Source organism: Scyliorhinus canicula, chromosome 4 (genome assembly GCF_902713615.1).
Source record: "Scyliorhinus canicula chromosome 4, sScyCan1.1, whole genome shotgun sequence".
NCBI lineage: Eukaryota > Metazoa > Chordata > Chondrichthyes > Carcharhiniformes > Scyliorhinidae > Scyliorhinus > Scyliorhinus canicula.
This window is the reverse complement of record NC_052149.1, coordinates 131486617-131504018: the sequence shown is the minus strand read 5'-3', so window position 1 is coordinate 131504018 and position 17402 is coordinate 131486617. Positions and strand designations below refer to the sequence as shown.

The window sequence follows — 17402 nt, the reverse complement described above, 5'->3', positions numbered from 1 at the left end:
TGCTAAGAGTTTAACAGCTATCCCTGCTGTTGGCTGAAGTCTTAATAAGCTCTCTGTATAGGTTTAAGTATCTCCTTAAATACTTTTTTTCCTCTTTGATCTTTCCCTTTTCTGATCGAAATTCTCTAGAACTGCTTTTCCCCTGACTCAATTACCGTAATCCCTTGATTCTAGCTTTGAGTTGAACAGCAAGTTCATTTTGTGCACCTCTTCTTCACACTTCTCTTTCACACCTTGTATCTCTTTCTTTTGAATCCTGAACAACCACTTCAACCGATTCATAGAAACACAGAAAATAGGAGCACGACGAGGCCATTTGGCCCTTGGACTTGGACTGTCTTTCTCCAGTATCTGATTGTGTCAGCTTGCAATGTCAAGCAGCCAATTGTAACCTGATCTCAAAAAGTCTTTTCCTCTACCCTCTTTCTCATGGCAACGTGAAACATATTAACCTTGTATGTGAGTAGGAATGTCAATGTTTTCACGTGTTGTAAATGTTGTAATGTTTCCACCTCAGTACCTTCAACACCTTTCTGGGAATTAGGAGGCTTAGACTTTTACTTGTTGCAAACCCAGAGACTGCTGCCATTGTCCGAGTATTATCACCTCGCACCACCTTCTTAGTAAAACAATCTGAGCTATCTTTTGATCACCTGAGGGGTGAGCATATTGTGGGTGTTTTTCAGGTGTTGTATTCCAGTTTAAGTAGGGGGTGTGTTGTGTACAATGGCTCTTTCAGAGGTTCAGAAGTTTTTGGGGATGGAGACGGTCACATGCAGTACCTTACGGACAGAGACTAAAAGCAGACTGTTAGATTTGGCAAAAACATTGCAGTTAACATTACCTGACAAAATGCAAAAAGGTGAGGTAATTATGGTGGTGGCTAAGCATTTAAAGTTGCCTGAGATACAGTCTGACTCATTGGAAATGGCAAAAGTTCAGTTACAAATTAAACAAATGGAACATAAGGAAGAATTATAGCAGCTTGAATATGAAAGAGAGAGGAATGAGAAAGGGAGATACAGATCAGGGGAAAAGATAAAGAGAGAGGAGTTTGAACTTCAGAAAATGGCCATGAAACATGACAGTCAGTTAAAATTGGCAGGCGTAAAGGGAAACGTACAGTTGGATGATAGTGATGAGGATAGTGAGAAAGAGCGTCATAGTCGAAGGCTTGTGGGCATCTATTTAAATATGTCCAAGCGTTGCCAAGGGTTGATGAGAAGGAGGTAGAAGCCTTTTTCATTTCATTTGAGAAGGTAGCTAAACAATTGAAATGGCCACAGGACACGTGGGTATTACTGATTCAAACAAAGCTGGTAAGTAGGGCGAGTGAAGTGTTTGCATCACTATCGGAGGAGGTATCTGAGACATAAGAGGAGGTGAAAAAAATCCATCTTGGGTGCATATGAACTAGTGCCTGAAGCCGAGACAAAGGTTTAGAAATTTAAGGACAGACTTTGGTCAAACATACATGGAGTTTGAAAGCCTCAAACAGAGTAATTTTGATAGGTGGATAAGGCCTTTGAAGATAGACCAAATGTATGAAGCTCTCAGAGAAATTATACTTTTCGAGGAGTTAAAAAATTCAATTCCTGATGTAGTGAGCACTCGTGTTGAAGAGCAGAGGGTTAAAACTGCGAGATTAGCAGCAGAAATGGCAGATGATTACGAATTAGTTCATAAATCAAAGTTTGGTTTCCGATATCAGTTTCAGCCTGTGAGGGATAGAAACTGGGCACGTGAGAAATAGTCAAGTGGTAAAGGTAAAGTGATCTGATGGGAGATAATAAGGAGAGTGTACCTCAGACTAAAAAAGAAATCCAGGACGGTGGGAAAGAAATGAAAAGTTTCAAATGTTTTCACTGTAATAAACTAGGCCATGTAAAGTCATAGTGTTGGTGGTTGAAGAAAAGCACTGGGAAGACTGATGTGGTAAAACAGGATAAGACCGTGGGGTTTGTTAAAGTGGTAAAGGAAAGCGAAGGAGGTGCAAAAGATTGTACAGCCTGATCAAGAGGTGATTGATAAGAAGGTACCAGATCTCTTTAAAGAATTTACTTCTGTGGGTAAAGGTTACTCATGTGTATCAGGAGGAGCAGGTAAAGAAGTCACAATTTTAAGAGATACGGGAGCTAGTCAATCTTTAATGGTAAGAGATGAGGAGTCATGTAGTTTGGGAAGAATGTTGCCAGAAAAGGTGGTAATATGTGGAATTCAGGGTGAGAGGAGTAGTGTTCCATTATATAAGGTAAGGTTGGAAAGTCCAGTGAAGAGTGGTGAAGTGGTAGTAGGAGTAATAGAGAAACTATCTTGTCCAGGAATACAGTTTATCTTGGGTAATGATATAGCTGGATCGCAGCTGGGAGTGATGCCTACTGTGGGTGATAAGCCAGTGGAAAATCAGACAACTGAAGTGTTGAAGGACGAATATCCTGGGATTTTTCCGGCTTGTGTAGTAACAAGGTCGCAAAGTCACAGGTTAAGACAAGAGGAGAAATCAAAGAGTGAAGATGAAGTTGAAGTGCAATTATCAGAAACGATTTTTGATCAGATGGTTGAAAAAAAACAAGAACAGGTGGAGGATGAGGCAGATATTTTTAGTTCAGGAAAATTGGCGGCGTTACAACAGAAAGATGTAGAAATAAAACGGATGTACCAAAGTATACACGGAAGAGGAATCTGCGTGTATACCAGAGTCTTATTACCATAAAAGTGATGTCGTGATGAGAAAATGGGGACCTTTACATATGCAGGCGGATGAAAAGTGGGCAGAAGTTCATCAAGTAGTATTGCCGGTAGGGTATAGAAAGGAGGCGTTGTGAGTTGCACATGAGGTACCAGTGTGAGGTCATTTGGGAATAAGGAAAACTTATTCTTAAGCTAAACTTAAGCTAAAATACAAAAACATTTTGATTGGCCTGGACTACATAAAGATGTAGTTAAATTTTGTCAATCATGTCACACACGTCAAGTGATAGGGAAACCTCAAGCAGTGATAAAACCAGCGCCCTTAATACCCATGCCAGCATTTGGCGGACCTTTTACAAGGGTCCTAATTGATTGCGTAGGACTGCTTCCTAAAACAAAAAGTGGGAATCAATATCTTTTGACGATAATGGATGTGTCTACCAGGTTTCCAGAGGCCATTCCAGTATGTAATGTTACAACTAAAAAGATTGTGGAGGTGTTACTTAAATTCTTTACTAGATATGGACTACCCACAGAAATACAATTGGATCAGGGGTCAAATTTTACCTCCAGGTTATTCGAAGAAGTTATGGATAGTTTAGGAATAAGACAATTTCTATCAACTGTGTACCATCTAGAATCGCAGGGAGCGTTAGAAAGGTGGCATCAGACATTAAAGACAATGTTGAGGGCTTATTGTCAAGATTATCCAGAGGATTGAGATAAAGGAATCCCATTCGTACTGTTTGCAATTAGGGATGCTCCGAATGAGTCAACCAGATTTAGTCCTTTTAAACTAATTTTTGGTCATGAGGTAAGAGGACCACTTAAATTGATTAAGAAAAAATTGGCAACATGAATTTTCTGTTATTTATGCTTTTACAGCATGTGGATGTCACTGGCCAGACCACTTTACATTGTGCATCCCTAATTGCCCTCGAGAAGGTGGTGGGTGAGCAGCCTACTTGAACCATTGCAGTCCACGTGGAGTAAAACATTCACAGTGCTGTTAGGGAGGTAATTGCAGGATTTTGACCCAGTGACGGTGAAGGAGAGGCTGATATATTTCTAAATCTAAATGGGGAATGACTTGGAGGGGAACTTCCAGGTGATGGTGCTCCAATGTCTCTGCCACCCTTGTCCTTCTAGGTTGTATAGATCATCAGTTTTGAAGGTGCCGCTGAAGCAGCCTTGGTGAGTTCCTGCAGTGCATCTTGTAACTGTACGCACGACTCCTACTGTGCATCCGTGGTGGAGATCGTGAACGTTTAAGGTGGTGGATGGGATGTCAGTCAAGTAAGTTGCTTTGTCCTGGATGGTGTCGAGCTTCTTTTGAGTTGTTGAAGCTGCACTCATCCAGATAAGTGTAGAGTATTCCAGTACACCCCTGACTTCTGCCTTGTCGATGGTGGACAGGCAAGTGGAGAGATACTTGCTGCAGGATTCCCAGCCCCTGACCTGCCCCAGCCACTGTATTTATATTGGCAGCCCAGTTCAATTTCTGATCAATGGTAAACCCCAGGATGTTGGTAGTGGGGGATTAAGCAATTGTAATGTCATTAAATGTCATGGGGTGATGGTTATATTCCATCTTGTTGGAGATGGTCATTGCCTGGGACTTGTGTGGGCGCATTTTACTTGCCAATTATCCGCCCAGGCCTGGATATTGTCCAGATCTTGCTGCATTTGGACATGGACTGCCCCATTATCTGAGGACCACGAATGGTGCTGAACATTGTGCAGTCATAAGAGAATATCCCCACTTCTGACCGTATGATGTTAGGAGGGGTTACGGGGATAGAGTGGAAGTGAGGGCTTAAGTCGGTGCAGACTCGATGGGCTGAATGGCCTCCTTCTGCACTGTATGTTCTATGTATGTTCTATGAAGGTCATTGATGAAGCAGCTGAAGATGGTTGGGCCGAGGGCACTACCCAGAGGATCTCCTGAAGTGATGACCTGGCATTGAGATGACTGAACCTCAACAACCATAATCATGTTATAACAGGACGCTTGGATAAGTTCAATGTAATCAGGCAGAATCAGCATGGTTTTGTGAAAGGCAAATCCTGTTTAACCAACTTTTTGGAACTCTTTGAGGAAGTAGCCTGTGCAGCAGATAAAAGCAAACCAGTGGATGTAATGTACTTAGATTTCCAGAAGGTATTTGATAAAGTGCCACATCACAGGATATTGTGGAAGATGAAAGCTCATTGTATCGGGGCATATTGGCTGGATTACAGGAAGCAGAGAGTCGCATAAATGGGTCTTTTTCAGGTTGGCATGATATAACGAGTGATGTGTCACATGGATCAGTGCTGAGACCTCAGCTGTTTACAATTTATATAAATAACTTGGATGGAGGAACTAAAGTGATGGTTGCAAATTTGTTGATGACGAACACGACACTGGACATCAGGTTGGGGAAGGCAGGCACGATGCTGGACATCAGGTTGGGGAAGGCAGGCACGATGCTGGACATCTGGTTGCGGAAGGCAGGCACGATGCTGGACATCAGGTTGGGGAAGGCAGGCACGATGCTGGACATCAGGTTGGGGAAGGCAGGCACGATGCTGGACATCAGGTTGGGGGAGGCGCGCACGACACTGGATGTCAGCTTGGGGGAGGCGCGCACGACACTGGATGTCAGGTTGGGGGAGGCACGCACGACACTGGACGTCAGGTTGGGGGAGGCGCGCACGACACTGGACATCAGGTTGGGGGAGGCGCGCACGACACTGGACGTCAGCTTGGGGGAGGCACGCACGACACTGGATGTCAGGTTGGGGGAGGCACGCACGACACTGGATGTCAGGTTGGGGGAGGCACGCACGACAATGATATTGTTATCATTTAAGGAAGGATGTAAATACATTAGGAACATTTCAGAGAAAGTAAGAGGTGACTTGATTAAAACATACGGGCAGCACGGTAGCATGGTGGTTAGCATCAATGCTTCACAGCTCCAGGGTCCCAGGTTCGATTCCTGGCTGGGTCACTGTCTGTGCGGAGTCTGCACGTCCTCCCCGTGTGTGCGTGGGTTTCCTCCGGGTGCTCCGGTTTCCTCCCACAGTCCAAAGATGTGCGGGTTAGGTGGATTGGCCAGGCTAAATTGCCCTTAGTGTCCTAAAAAATAAGGTTAATGGGGGTTGTTGGGTTACTAGTATAGGGTGGATACGTGGGCTAGAGTGGGGTGATCATTGCTCGGCACAACATCGAGGGCCGAAGGGCCTGTTCTGTGCTGTACTGTTCTAATTCTAATATGCAATCATGAAGGGTCTTGACAGGGTGGATGTGGAGAGGATGTTTCCTCTTGTGGGAGAATCTAGAACTAGGGGTCACTCTTTAAAAATAAGAGGTCGCCCATTTAAAATGGAGATGAGTAATTCTTTCAGAGAGTTGAGTCTTTGGAATTCTCTGAAAAGGCAGTAGAAACAGTCTGTGAATATTTTTAAGGCAGATGTGGATAGGTTCTTGGTAAACGAGAGGGCGAAAGGTTATCGGGGGTTAGGCAGGATGCAGGTTTGAGGTTACCATCAGATGAGCTATGACCATATTAAATGGCGGCGAGGCTTATGGGGCCGAATGGCCTACTCATGTTCCTTGTTCATGTCTCCAAAAATATATTTTTCGTCTCCATTTGGTCCCATCCATTCGCTGACGGTCCTTTTACAATTTCAGAGAATTTGTTCCCTTTTACATTTGCCCGCTGCTCCATTCTCAGACACGCCCTCTTTCCTTTGTTCCTTTATCCAGTTCCCCTCTCGACTTTCCACATTTAACTTGTTTCTCCAGTTTATCATGAACCTGATATTTATCATGAGCTTCATTTTGTTTTCTGTTAGCATTTAATTTCCAGCTTCAGGTGGCCTTCCTTTTCCCTCATGGGGACCTATTGACTTTACCAGAACCATCTCCTCATTCATTGAATGTTTTACCTGCCAAGACTTCTTTCCACACAGCTGGGCTCGATCCCTTCAGAACTGACAGGTCTTGGATCGCCTCCACATCAATCTTTTTGTATGACTTTGTTGCATTGTCTTTTGGAATACCTGCTCTGCACCATATTTTTGGATGGTATCGCCTAGGGACAGCACAGATGAGAAGTAGGCAGAAGGCCAAGGATAGATTGTTTGACAATCCACAAGTAATGGTGTAGGCACTGTTTTCACACCTGAATCACTTCATCTTTTTGCATGGTCACCTGTGCAGTTTTAGCGTTTGAAGGAACACTTGTGCGAGCTGCGATATTGAACGGGGGGATTTAGTTTGTGTGGAATGACATCATTATTCAGTCACTCAAAATGGGAAAAAAGCAGTCGTGTTGAGCACTAATACAAGATTGTCTTCCAGGGGCTGATATTTAATGAGACAACTGGTATGTATTCTCCTGTCAGTGAATCAACTCACGTGCCGAACCTGGACAGCACAGTGCCGCAGTTTGAAGCACCATCCCCTTCACACAGGTAGGACTCGGAGAGTTTCTTAGTTTACATGTCAGTTAGTAACTGATGCTTAAGATAGTTAGACTTGAAAAAGATATGAAGACTTTTTTTTTAGATGTTTGCCAATAAATGGGCAGCATGGTAGCATAATGGTTAGCACAATTGCTTCACAGCTCCAGGGTCCCAGGTTCGATTCCCGGCTTGGGTCACTGTCTGTGCGGAGTCTGCACATCCTCCCCGTGTGTGCGTGGGTTTCCTCCAGGTGCTCCGGTTTCCTCCCACAGTCCAAAGATGTGCAGGTTAGGTAGATTGGCCATGATATATTGCCCCTTAGTGTCCATAATTTCCCTTAGTGTTGGGTGGGGTTACTGGGTTATGGGGATAAGCTGGAGGTGTGGGCTCGGGTAGGGTGCTCTTTCCAAGAGCCGGTGCAGACTCGATTTGCCAAATGGCCTCCTGCACTGTAAATTCTATGAAATGCAATCAATCTCATACCAAAGATTGGCCCGCCAACCTGACACAGTGTCGTGTGCGCCTCCCCAAACCTGGCATCCAGTATCGTATGCGCCTCCACCCGCAACCTGGCACCGAGCGTCGAGTGCGTTTCCTCCACACACACACACACACACACACACACACACACACACACCCCCCGGTTGCCTTTTTATCCTTTAGGTGAACCACAAGCTGTTTCTTATATTGACCAAATGCCACACAACCAGTATGTTAGCTCAAAAACACAGTTTATTAATAACACAGGACTTGTATCTCTATGCAATAATACACGCGTCTCCGTACTAAACTACACCGAATAACTAAGATAACCTTTACTTAACTTCAAGTGACCAGCACTGTGTGAGATAAGGCCTTTATCCGGGTCCACATGATCAGTTGGAAGTTGTTGGATTCGTCTCAGCTGGGCTCGTCCTTCAAGAAATGGTCGCGGGTACTTGAACTTGGTTGTTCTGCTAGAGTTGGTCGCGCGCAGGCTGGTCCCAAAAGAGGCCGATCCCTAGTGCGCACGGCTTTTTATCCTTCGTCTCTTTTGCGCCCTTTTGGGCGTTCTTACTCCAGGTCCAATGGATCAATAGGGTTTCGATCACCCTCATTGATCTTAGCCAATTAGGGGGCGGATACCTCAATGGCTGGGCGCGTCCTAGCTATCATTGTCCCAGGCACGTAGGCCTTTCCAAATAAGGATGGGGGTTCTGCCGGTTAGTCTGCTATCGTTGATGGTCCTTAATGCGAATGCTATTGTCTTGGGGAAAATGGTGATCGATCTTTAATGAACTGGGAGTTTCTTACCAGGTTTGGTTTCTTTCCGCAATACACAGAGGCTGTGTACTTGTCCCAAATTGACCAAAATTCCCATAGTCCTTTGCAGGTGGCCATTTTGAATGGCTACACCCCCAAACAAAATCCTGGCACCCAGTGTCGCATGGGCGCCCCCTCAACCTGGCACCCACCCAACCTGGTGTGATTGGGGCATTGTCCCATTGAATTGTATCTGGGGGGGATTTAATGTATGTTCTTTTCCGGGAACATTGTCCCATATGAATCATGTTTTCAATGCAGAGGAAATGCTCTGAAGCACAAAATTCTCCAAACACTGTAGGTCTGCAGGAAACCGTCAGATAAACATTTCCAGTAAACAAATCTAGTGAAAAATGTTGCCGATGAACGGTGTATTGGACCGTGCAGTCCCAATGGAGAAGAGATGAGGAAAATAAATTACTATATTTGTGTAAACAAATACTAATGAATCAACTAATAAACAAAGAAATAACTGATGCATGTAGAAATGGTACAGCAGTTATCATGGGGGATTTTAATCCACATGTCGATTGGTTTAACCAGATCGGTCAAGGCAACCTTGAGGAGGAGTTTATAGAATGTATCCGCGATAGTTTCCTAGAACAGTATGTAATGGAACCTATGAGGGAACAAGCGGTCCTAGATCTTGTCCTGTGTAATGAGACAGGATTGATTCATGATCTCATAGTTAGGGATCCTCTCGGAAGGAGCGATCACAATATGGTGGAATTTAAAATACAGATGGAGGGTGAGAAAGTAAAATCAAATACTAGTGTTTTGTGTTTAAACAAAGGAGATTACAAGGGGATGAGAGAAGAACTAGCTAAGGTAGACTGGGAGCTAAGACTTTATGGTGGAACAGTTGAGGAACAGTGGAGAACCTTCCAAGCAATTTTTCACAGTGTTCAGCAAAGGTTTATACCAACAAAAAGGAAGGACGGAAGAAAGAGGGAAAATCGACCATGGATATCTAAGGAAATAAGGGAGAGTATCACTTTGAAGGAAAAAGCATATAAAGTGGCAAAGATTGCTGGGAGATTAGAGGACTGGGAAATCTTTAGGGGGCAACAGAAAGCTACTAAAAAAGCTATAAAGAAGAGTAAGATAGAGTATGAGAGTAAACTTGCTCAGAATATAAAAACAGACAGTAAAAGTTTTTACAAATATATAAGACAAAAAAAGAGTGGCTAAGGTAAATATTGGTCCTTTAGAGGATGAGAAGGGAGTTTTAATAATGGGAGATGAGGAAATGGCTGAGGAACTAAACAGGTTTTTTGGGTCGGTCTTCACAGTGGAAGACACAAATAACATGCCAGCGACTGATAGAAATGAGGCTATGACAGGTGAGGACCTTGAGAGGATTGTTATCGCTAAGGAGGGAGTGATGGGCAAGCTAATGGGGCTAAAGGTAGACAAGTCTCCTGGCCCTGATGGAATGCATCCCAGAGTGCTAAAAGAGATGGCTAGGGAAATTGCAGATGCACTAGTGATAATTTACCGAAATTCACTAGACTCTGGGGTGGTCCCGGTGGATTGGAAATTAGCAAACGTGACGCCACTGTTTAAAAAAGGAGGTAGGCAGAAAGCAGGAAATTATAGGCCAGTGAGCTTAACTTCGGTAGTAGGGAAGATGCTGGAATCTATCATCAAGGAAGAAATTGCGAGGCATCTGGATAGAAATTGTCCCATTGGGCAGACGCAGCATGGGTTCGTAAAGGGCAGGTCATGCCTAACTAATTTAGTGGAATTTTTTGAGGACATTACCAGTGCAGTAGATAACGGGGAGCCGATGGATGTGGTATATCTGGATTTCCAGAAAGCCTTTGACAAGGTGCCACACAAAAGGTTGCTGCATAAGATAAAGATGCATGGCATTAAGGGTAAAGTAGTAGCATGGATAGAGGATTGGTTAATTAATAGAAAGCAAAGAGTTGGGATAAATGGGTGTTTCTCTGGTTGGCAATCAGTAGCTAGTGGTGTCCCTCAGGGATCCGTGTTGGGCCCACAATTGTTCACAATTTACATAGATGATTTGGAGTTGGGGACCAAGGGCAATGTGTCCAAGTTTGCAGATGACACTAAGATGAGTGGTAAAGCGAAAAGTGCAGAGGATACTGGAAGTCTGCAGAGGGATTTGGATAGGTTAAGTGAATGGGCTAGGGTCTGGCAGATGGAATACAATGTTGACAAATGTGAGGTTATCCATTTTGGTAGGAATAACAGCAAACGGGATTATTATTTAAACGATAAAATATTAAAGCATGCCGCTGTTCAGAGAGACTTGGGTGTGCTAGGGCATGAGTCACAGAAGGTTGGTTTACAAGTGCAAGAGGTGATTAAGAAGGCAAATGGAATTTTGTCCTTCATTGCTAGAGGGATGGAGTTTAAGACTAGGGAGGTTATGTTGCAATTGTATAAGGTGTTAGTGCGGCCACACCTGGAGTATTGTGTTCAGTTTTGGTCTCCTTACTTGAGAAAGGACGTACTGGCGCTGGAGGGTGTGCAGAGGAGATTCACTAGGTTAATCCCAGAGCTGAAGGGGTTGGATTATGAGGAGAGGTTGAGTAGACTGGGACTGTACTCGTTGGAATTTAGAAGGATGAGGGGGGATCTTATAGAAACATTTAAAATTATGAAGGGAATAGATAGGATAGATGCGGGCAGGTTGTTTCCACTGGCGGGTGACAGCAGAACTAGGGGACTGAGTTTAGGAGGAACTTCTTCACCCAAAGGGTTGTGAATCTATGGAATTCCTTGCCCAGTGAAGCAGTTGAGGCTCCTTCATTACATGTTTTTAAGGTAAAGATAGATAGTTTTTTAAAGAATAAAGGGATTAAGGGTTATGGTGTTCGGGCCGGAAAGTGGAGCTGAGTCCACAAAACATCAGCCATGATCTAATTGAATGGCGGAGCAGGCTCGAGGGGCCAGATGGCCTACTCCTGCTCCTAGTTCTTATGTTCTTATGTTCTTATTATGTTATCTATAGCAGGATGTGATGGAGAACAGGAGATGACTAAAATGGCTGTATGGCTAACTGTCAGACAACGTGAAGTGTAATGCGAGAAGTAAGAGAAATGAGGGGAATACAAGATACATACGAGACAATGGGGACTCAATGGCATAATGGCATTATCAATGGATTAGTAACCCAGAGATGCAGGGTAATGATTGAAGACCAAGGTTCAAATCCCACTACAGCAGGAGGTGAAATTTGATTTCGATAAAAATCTGGAATGAAGCTATTGCTTCATGAATCTATTGCCGATTGTTGTAAAAACGCACCTGGTTCACTGATTTAATGAAATGAAAATCGCTTATTGTCACAAGTAGGCTTCAAAGGAAGTTACTGTGAAAAGCCCCTAGTCGCCACATTCCGGCGCCTGACCGGGGAGGCTGTTACGGGAATCGAACCGTGCTGCTGGCCTGCCTGGCCTGCTTTCAAAGCCAGCGATTTAGCCCAGTGTGCTAAACAGCCCCTATTCCTTACTTGATCTAGCCTACATGTGACTCCAGATCCACAGCAATTTGGTTGACTCTTAGTTGCCCTCGGCAATGGGCAGTAAATACTGGTCCAGCCAGTGATGCCCGTATCCCATGAATGAATATTAAAAAAAAGGAAATATGGGAAATAAGAGTAGATTAGGGCCTATATAGTAAAGTACCTTGGTGTCCAGAGAAGGACACCAAAACTGCTCACAATATTCCAGCTGTGGCCTCACCAATGCCCTATACAATTGCAGTAAAACATCTCTATTCCTATACTCAAATCCTCTTGCATTGAAGGCCAACATACCATTTACCTCCTTTGCTGCCTGCTGTATCTGTGCGCTTACTTTCAGTGACTGATGCACGAGGATGCCAAGCTCTCGCTGAGTATCCATCTCTCAATTTACACCCATTCAAATAATCTGCCTCCCTATTTTTGCTATCAAACTGAATAACCTCACCTCTAACAGACCCATCTCTGTATCATCTGCAAATTTGGAGCTAATGAATTTAGTTCCCTCGTCAAAATCATTATAACAAAGAGGTTGGCGGGTAAAACTGTAGCTGAACAATGGGCTGCCTTCAAAATAGAAATGTCCTGACACAGTGAAGGTATGAGGCGTGAAGTTTCAGTTGGGGCGCTTGATAGTTACAAGGAAGCGAGGAAGGATCTAAAGAGAGAGCTAAGACGAGCAAGGAGGGGACATGAGAAGTCTTTGGCAGGTAGGATCAAGGAAAACCCAAAAGCTTTCTATAGGTATGTCAGGAATAAAAGAATGACTAGGGTAAGTGTAGGGCCAGTCAAGGACAGTGGTGGGAAGTTGTGTGTGGAGGCTGAGGAGATAAGCGAGATACTAAATGAATACTTTTCGTCAGTATTCACTCAGGAAAAAGATAATGTTGTGGAGGAGAATGCTGAGACCCAGGCTATTAGAATAGATGGCATTGAGGTGCGTAGGGAAGAAGTGTTGGCAATTTTGGACAAGGTGAAAATAGATAAGTCCCCGGGGCCTGATGGGATTTATCCTAGGATTCTCTGGGAAGCCAGGGAAGAGATTGCTGAGCCTTTGGCTTTGATTTTTATGTCATCATTGGCTACAGGAATAGTGCCAGAGGACTGGAGGATAGCAAATGTGGTCCCTTTGTTCAAGAAGGGGAGTAGAGATAACCCCGGTAACTATAGGCCGGTGAGCCTCACGCCTGTTGTGGGTCAAGTCTTGGAGAGGATTATAAGAGATACGATTTATAATCATCTAGATAGGAATAATATGATTAGGGATAGTCAGCATGGTTTTGTGAAGGGTAGGTCATGCCTCACAAACCTTATTGAGTTCTTTGAGAGGTGACTGAACAGGTAGACGAGGGTAGAGCAGTTGATGTGGTGTATATGGATTTCAGTAAAGCGTTTGATAAGGTTCCCCACGGTCGTCTATTGCAGAAAATACGGAGGCTGGGGATTGAGGGTGATTTAGAGATGTGGATCAGAAATTGGCTAGTTGAAAGAAGACAGAGGGTGGTGGTTTATGGCAAATGTTCAGAATGGAGTTCAGTTACGAGTGGCGTACCACAAGGATCTGTTCTGGGGCCGTTGCTGTTTGTCATTTTTATAAATGACCTAGAGGAGGGCGCAGAAGGATGGGTGAGTAAATTTGCAGACGACACTAAAGTCGGTGGAGTTGTAGATAGTGCGGAAGGATGTTGCAGGTTACAGAGGGACATAGATAAGCTGCAGAGCTGGGCTGAGAGGTGGCAAATGGAGTTTAATGTAGAGAAGTGTGAGGTGATTCACTTTGGAAAGAATAACAGGAATGCGGAATATTTGGCCAATGATAAAATTCTTGGCAGTGTGGATGAGCAGAGGGATCTCGGTGTCCATGTACATAGATCCCTGAAAGTTGCCACCCAGGTTGATAGGGTTGTTAAGAAGGCCTATGGTGTGTTAGCCTTTATTGGTAGAGGGATTGAGTTCCGGAGCCATGAGGTCATGTTGCAGCTGTAAAAAACTCTGGTATGGCCGCATTTGGAGTATTGCGTACAGTTCTGGTCGCCTCATTATAGGAAGGACGTGGAAGCTTTGGAACGGGTGCAGAGGAGATTTACCAGGATGTTGCCTGGTTTGGAGGGAACATCTTATGAGGAAAGGCTGATGGACTTAAGGTTGTTTTCGTTAGAGAGAAGAAGGTTAAGAGGTGACTTAATAGAGGCATACAAAATGATCAGAGGGTTAGATAGGGTGGACAGTGAGAGCCTTCTCCCGCGGATGGAGGTGGCTAGCACGAGGGGAAATAGCCTTAAATTGAGGGGTAATAGATATAGGACAGACGTCAGAGGTAGGTTTTTTACGCAAAGTGTGGTGAGGCCGTGGAATGCCCTACCTGCAACAGTAGTGAACTCGCCAACATTGAGGGCATTTAAAAGTTTATTGGATAAGCATATGGATGATAATGGCATAGTGTAGGTTAGATGGCCTTTAGTTTTTGACTTCCCATGTCGGTGCAACATCGTGGGCCGAAGGGCCTGTACTGCGCTGTATCGTTCTATGTTCTATTGTCCTCTTAACTCAGACTATTTAAATAAATTGAAATAAACCCTCATACTACCAAACCTGATGCCACTTTCCTGACTGACACTACTTTCAACCATTTCCATGTTTTTATTGATGTATTGGGCGTAGGCCTCACTGGCTAAGCCAACATTTATTGTTCGTCCCTAATTGCCCTTGAGTCTTTCTGAGCTGCTGCAGTCCATCTGGTGTAGCTACACAGTGCTGTTAGGAAAGGAGCTTCAGTTTGTACTTGAGCTTTCAGCTTGTGAGATGTAATTTAAAAAATATATAAATTTAAAGGACCCAATTCTTTTTTTTCCCAATTAAGGGGCAATTTAGCATGGCCAATCCATCTAACCTGTGCATCTTTTGGATTGTGTGGATGAAACCCACACAGACAGGGAGAATGTGCAAACTCAACACAGACAGTGACCTCGGACCGGGATCGAACCCGGGTCCTAGGCGCCGTGAGGCAGCAGTGCTAATCACTGCGCCACCGCGCTGTCCGTGTGATGTAATGTTGAGCTTTCTTGATGATTTACTTGCAAATTCAGGTACATTACATTATTTTCTAACATTCACTTGAGCAGCTCACTCTTAGTTAAGCAATTAGCCAGGCAAGATGGTCCTTTGAAACGGTGTTGTTGCTGAGAGCATGCCTCTGCAATTAATTGGCTTTGTTGTATCTTGAAAATATGCCCATGCAACTGTACAGCACAGAAGGAAGCCGATCAATTATTTGAGCCTCACGCTCTAAAAGAACTACTTGTTCCTGTTGGTGGGAGTTTTGAGTTAATTTATATTCTGATATTATGAACTGAAATTTGAGTCACAGTGGGACCAATGCCAGAAATACAAAACTTTCTGAGATGTAAATTAGATCTACCAGTCAATACCAAAATGAACAAAGATGTGGAGATGCCGGCGTTGGACTGGGGTGGGCACAGTAAGAAGTCTTACAACACCAGGTTAAAGTCCAACAGGTTTGTTTCAAACACTAGCTTTCGAAGCGCGGCTCCTTCCTCAGGTGAGTCCTTCATCACCTGATGAAGGAGCTGAGCTTTGAAAGCTAGTGACTCCAAACAAACCTGTTGGCCTTTAACCTGGTGTTGGAAGACTTCTTAAAATGAACAAAATTGTGCTTCTCATACAGCAGACTAGTTTGAAATAGTGGGATCTTCCACCACATCCTGGATTAATGCTGGATTCATGTCATTGGAATAGATGGTATAACTAAGTAGAAGTGCCTCTTTCAATGTGTCAGACTTGATGAACAGCTTGATATCTGATTTCAGTGCAGAGAGCCTGGGGGTTGAGCTTTTCTTTTGCTGCTTTTCTCTGGAAAGAGAAGATCTGTAGCAGGTTTTCAGAATTGACAGAATTGTTACAGTGCAGAAGGAAGCCATTTGAAGGTAGAACAGTCTTGCTTTCTCTCCAATTAATGGCAGATTTTCTGTTCAGGGTCAAGTATCTTTGATTTGATGCTGTGGGAACCATTATAAATCAGTTGCTTAAACTTAGCCGTTGATTGAATTCTGTAAAAACCGTATTGTGTTCATGGGTGCATTTGTTAAGAAATATTCTTGGTTTGCAAGTGCCTTCATCTCACTGGGATCCTCAATAGTCCACCTTACAAGAAGCATGCAATTGTTATATTCGGACCTTATAATTGTTATAATTATGATCTTGCAATTGTGGATCATTTTGTTGCAACGTGAGTCATTTTTAAAACTCATTCAAGGGATGTGGGTGTCCCTGGCTAGACCAGCATTCATTGCCCATCCCTAATTGCCCTTGAGAAGCTAGTGGTGAACTGCCACCTTGAATCCCTTGAACCAGCCATGATTTTATTGAATGGCAGAACAGGCTCAAGGCGCTGAGTGGCTTCCTAATTCATATGTTCGCTGCAGTACCTGTGGTGTAGGTACAACCACAGTGCTGTTAAGGAAGGAGTTCCAGGATTTTGACCCAGCCACAGTGAAGGAACGGCGATATATTTCCAAGTCAGGATGGCGAGTGAATTGCAAGTGGTGGTATTCCCAGGTATCTGCTCCTTTTGTCCTTTTGATGGTAGTAAGAGTTCAGGGTAGTAGACAGGTGACCATGCAAAAGAGTAGGGAAAGAAAGTTCAGGAGTCTCTTTCATACTGAGCAATTGGAGGTGACAACAGTTTGGTGGAGTGCAGCCCAGACCATGACCCCTATGGATAAGGAAGTCTACAGGGGGGAGCATCAAGAAGTGGAAATGCTGTCATTTCAGGAGATTCAATAGTTAGGGACACACATGGACATTTCTGTAACCGTCATCACGAATCCTGCATCATGCGTTGTCTTGGTGCTGGCAGGTGCGCGCCCATCTCGCCTAGAACTTGTTCCAATATGTCATTAAGCTAAATCCCTCTCTCCTGCACCATCTTTCCAGCCATGAATTTGTCTGTTTTAACCTTCTATTTCTATACTCACTTGCATGTGGTACCTTAAGTAATCTAGAAATTGCTTATTTGGAGGTTCTGCTCGCTCATTTCCTACCGAGCTCCCTAAGTTCTGACTGCAGGACTACAAGTATCTTCCTTTCTGCTTATGTTATCGGTACCAATATGGAGCATGTGTGCTGGCTGCTTCACACCGTGACAACATTGACCTCGGCACCAAGGAAGCAACGCACCATCCTGGAGTCACATCTGTGGGTGCAGAAACACCTGCTTATTCCCCTAACTATTGAATCTCCTATCACTGTCACTCTTCCAGTGTTCTTTGCGCATTCCTGTACAGATGAGCCACCCGTGGTGCCAATGACTTACTCTGTCTGCAGTTCCCACAATGAGCCATCACTTCCATTCAAAACATCACTTTTCTATGTTTTGGATCTGTGGTTTCTGTCCTATTGGGTACAACCCCATCTTGTATGGGGAATACTGCCCAAT

At 44.0% G+C, this 17402-nt stretch overlaps 1 protein-coding gene across 4 annotated transcripts in view; it reads left to right on the top strand.

Annotated features, from left to right (window-relative positions):
* The window catches only part of cop1 (COP1 E3 ubiquitin ligase), a 171441-nt gene that overhangs the window by 67659 nt on the left and 86380 nt on the right, over positions 1–17402 (top strand). For all 4 annotated transcript variants that reach the window (XM_038795194.1, XM_038795193.1, XM_038795192.1 and 1 more), the window contains one exon: positions 7043–7155. In XM_038795194.1, the coding sequence (XP_038651122.1) occupies positions 7043–7155 (113 nt within the window). The remainder of the gene's footprint in view (positions 1–7042; positions 7156–17402) is intronic.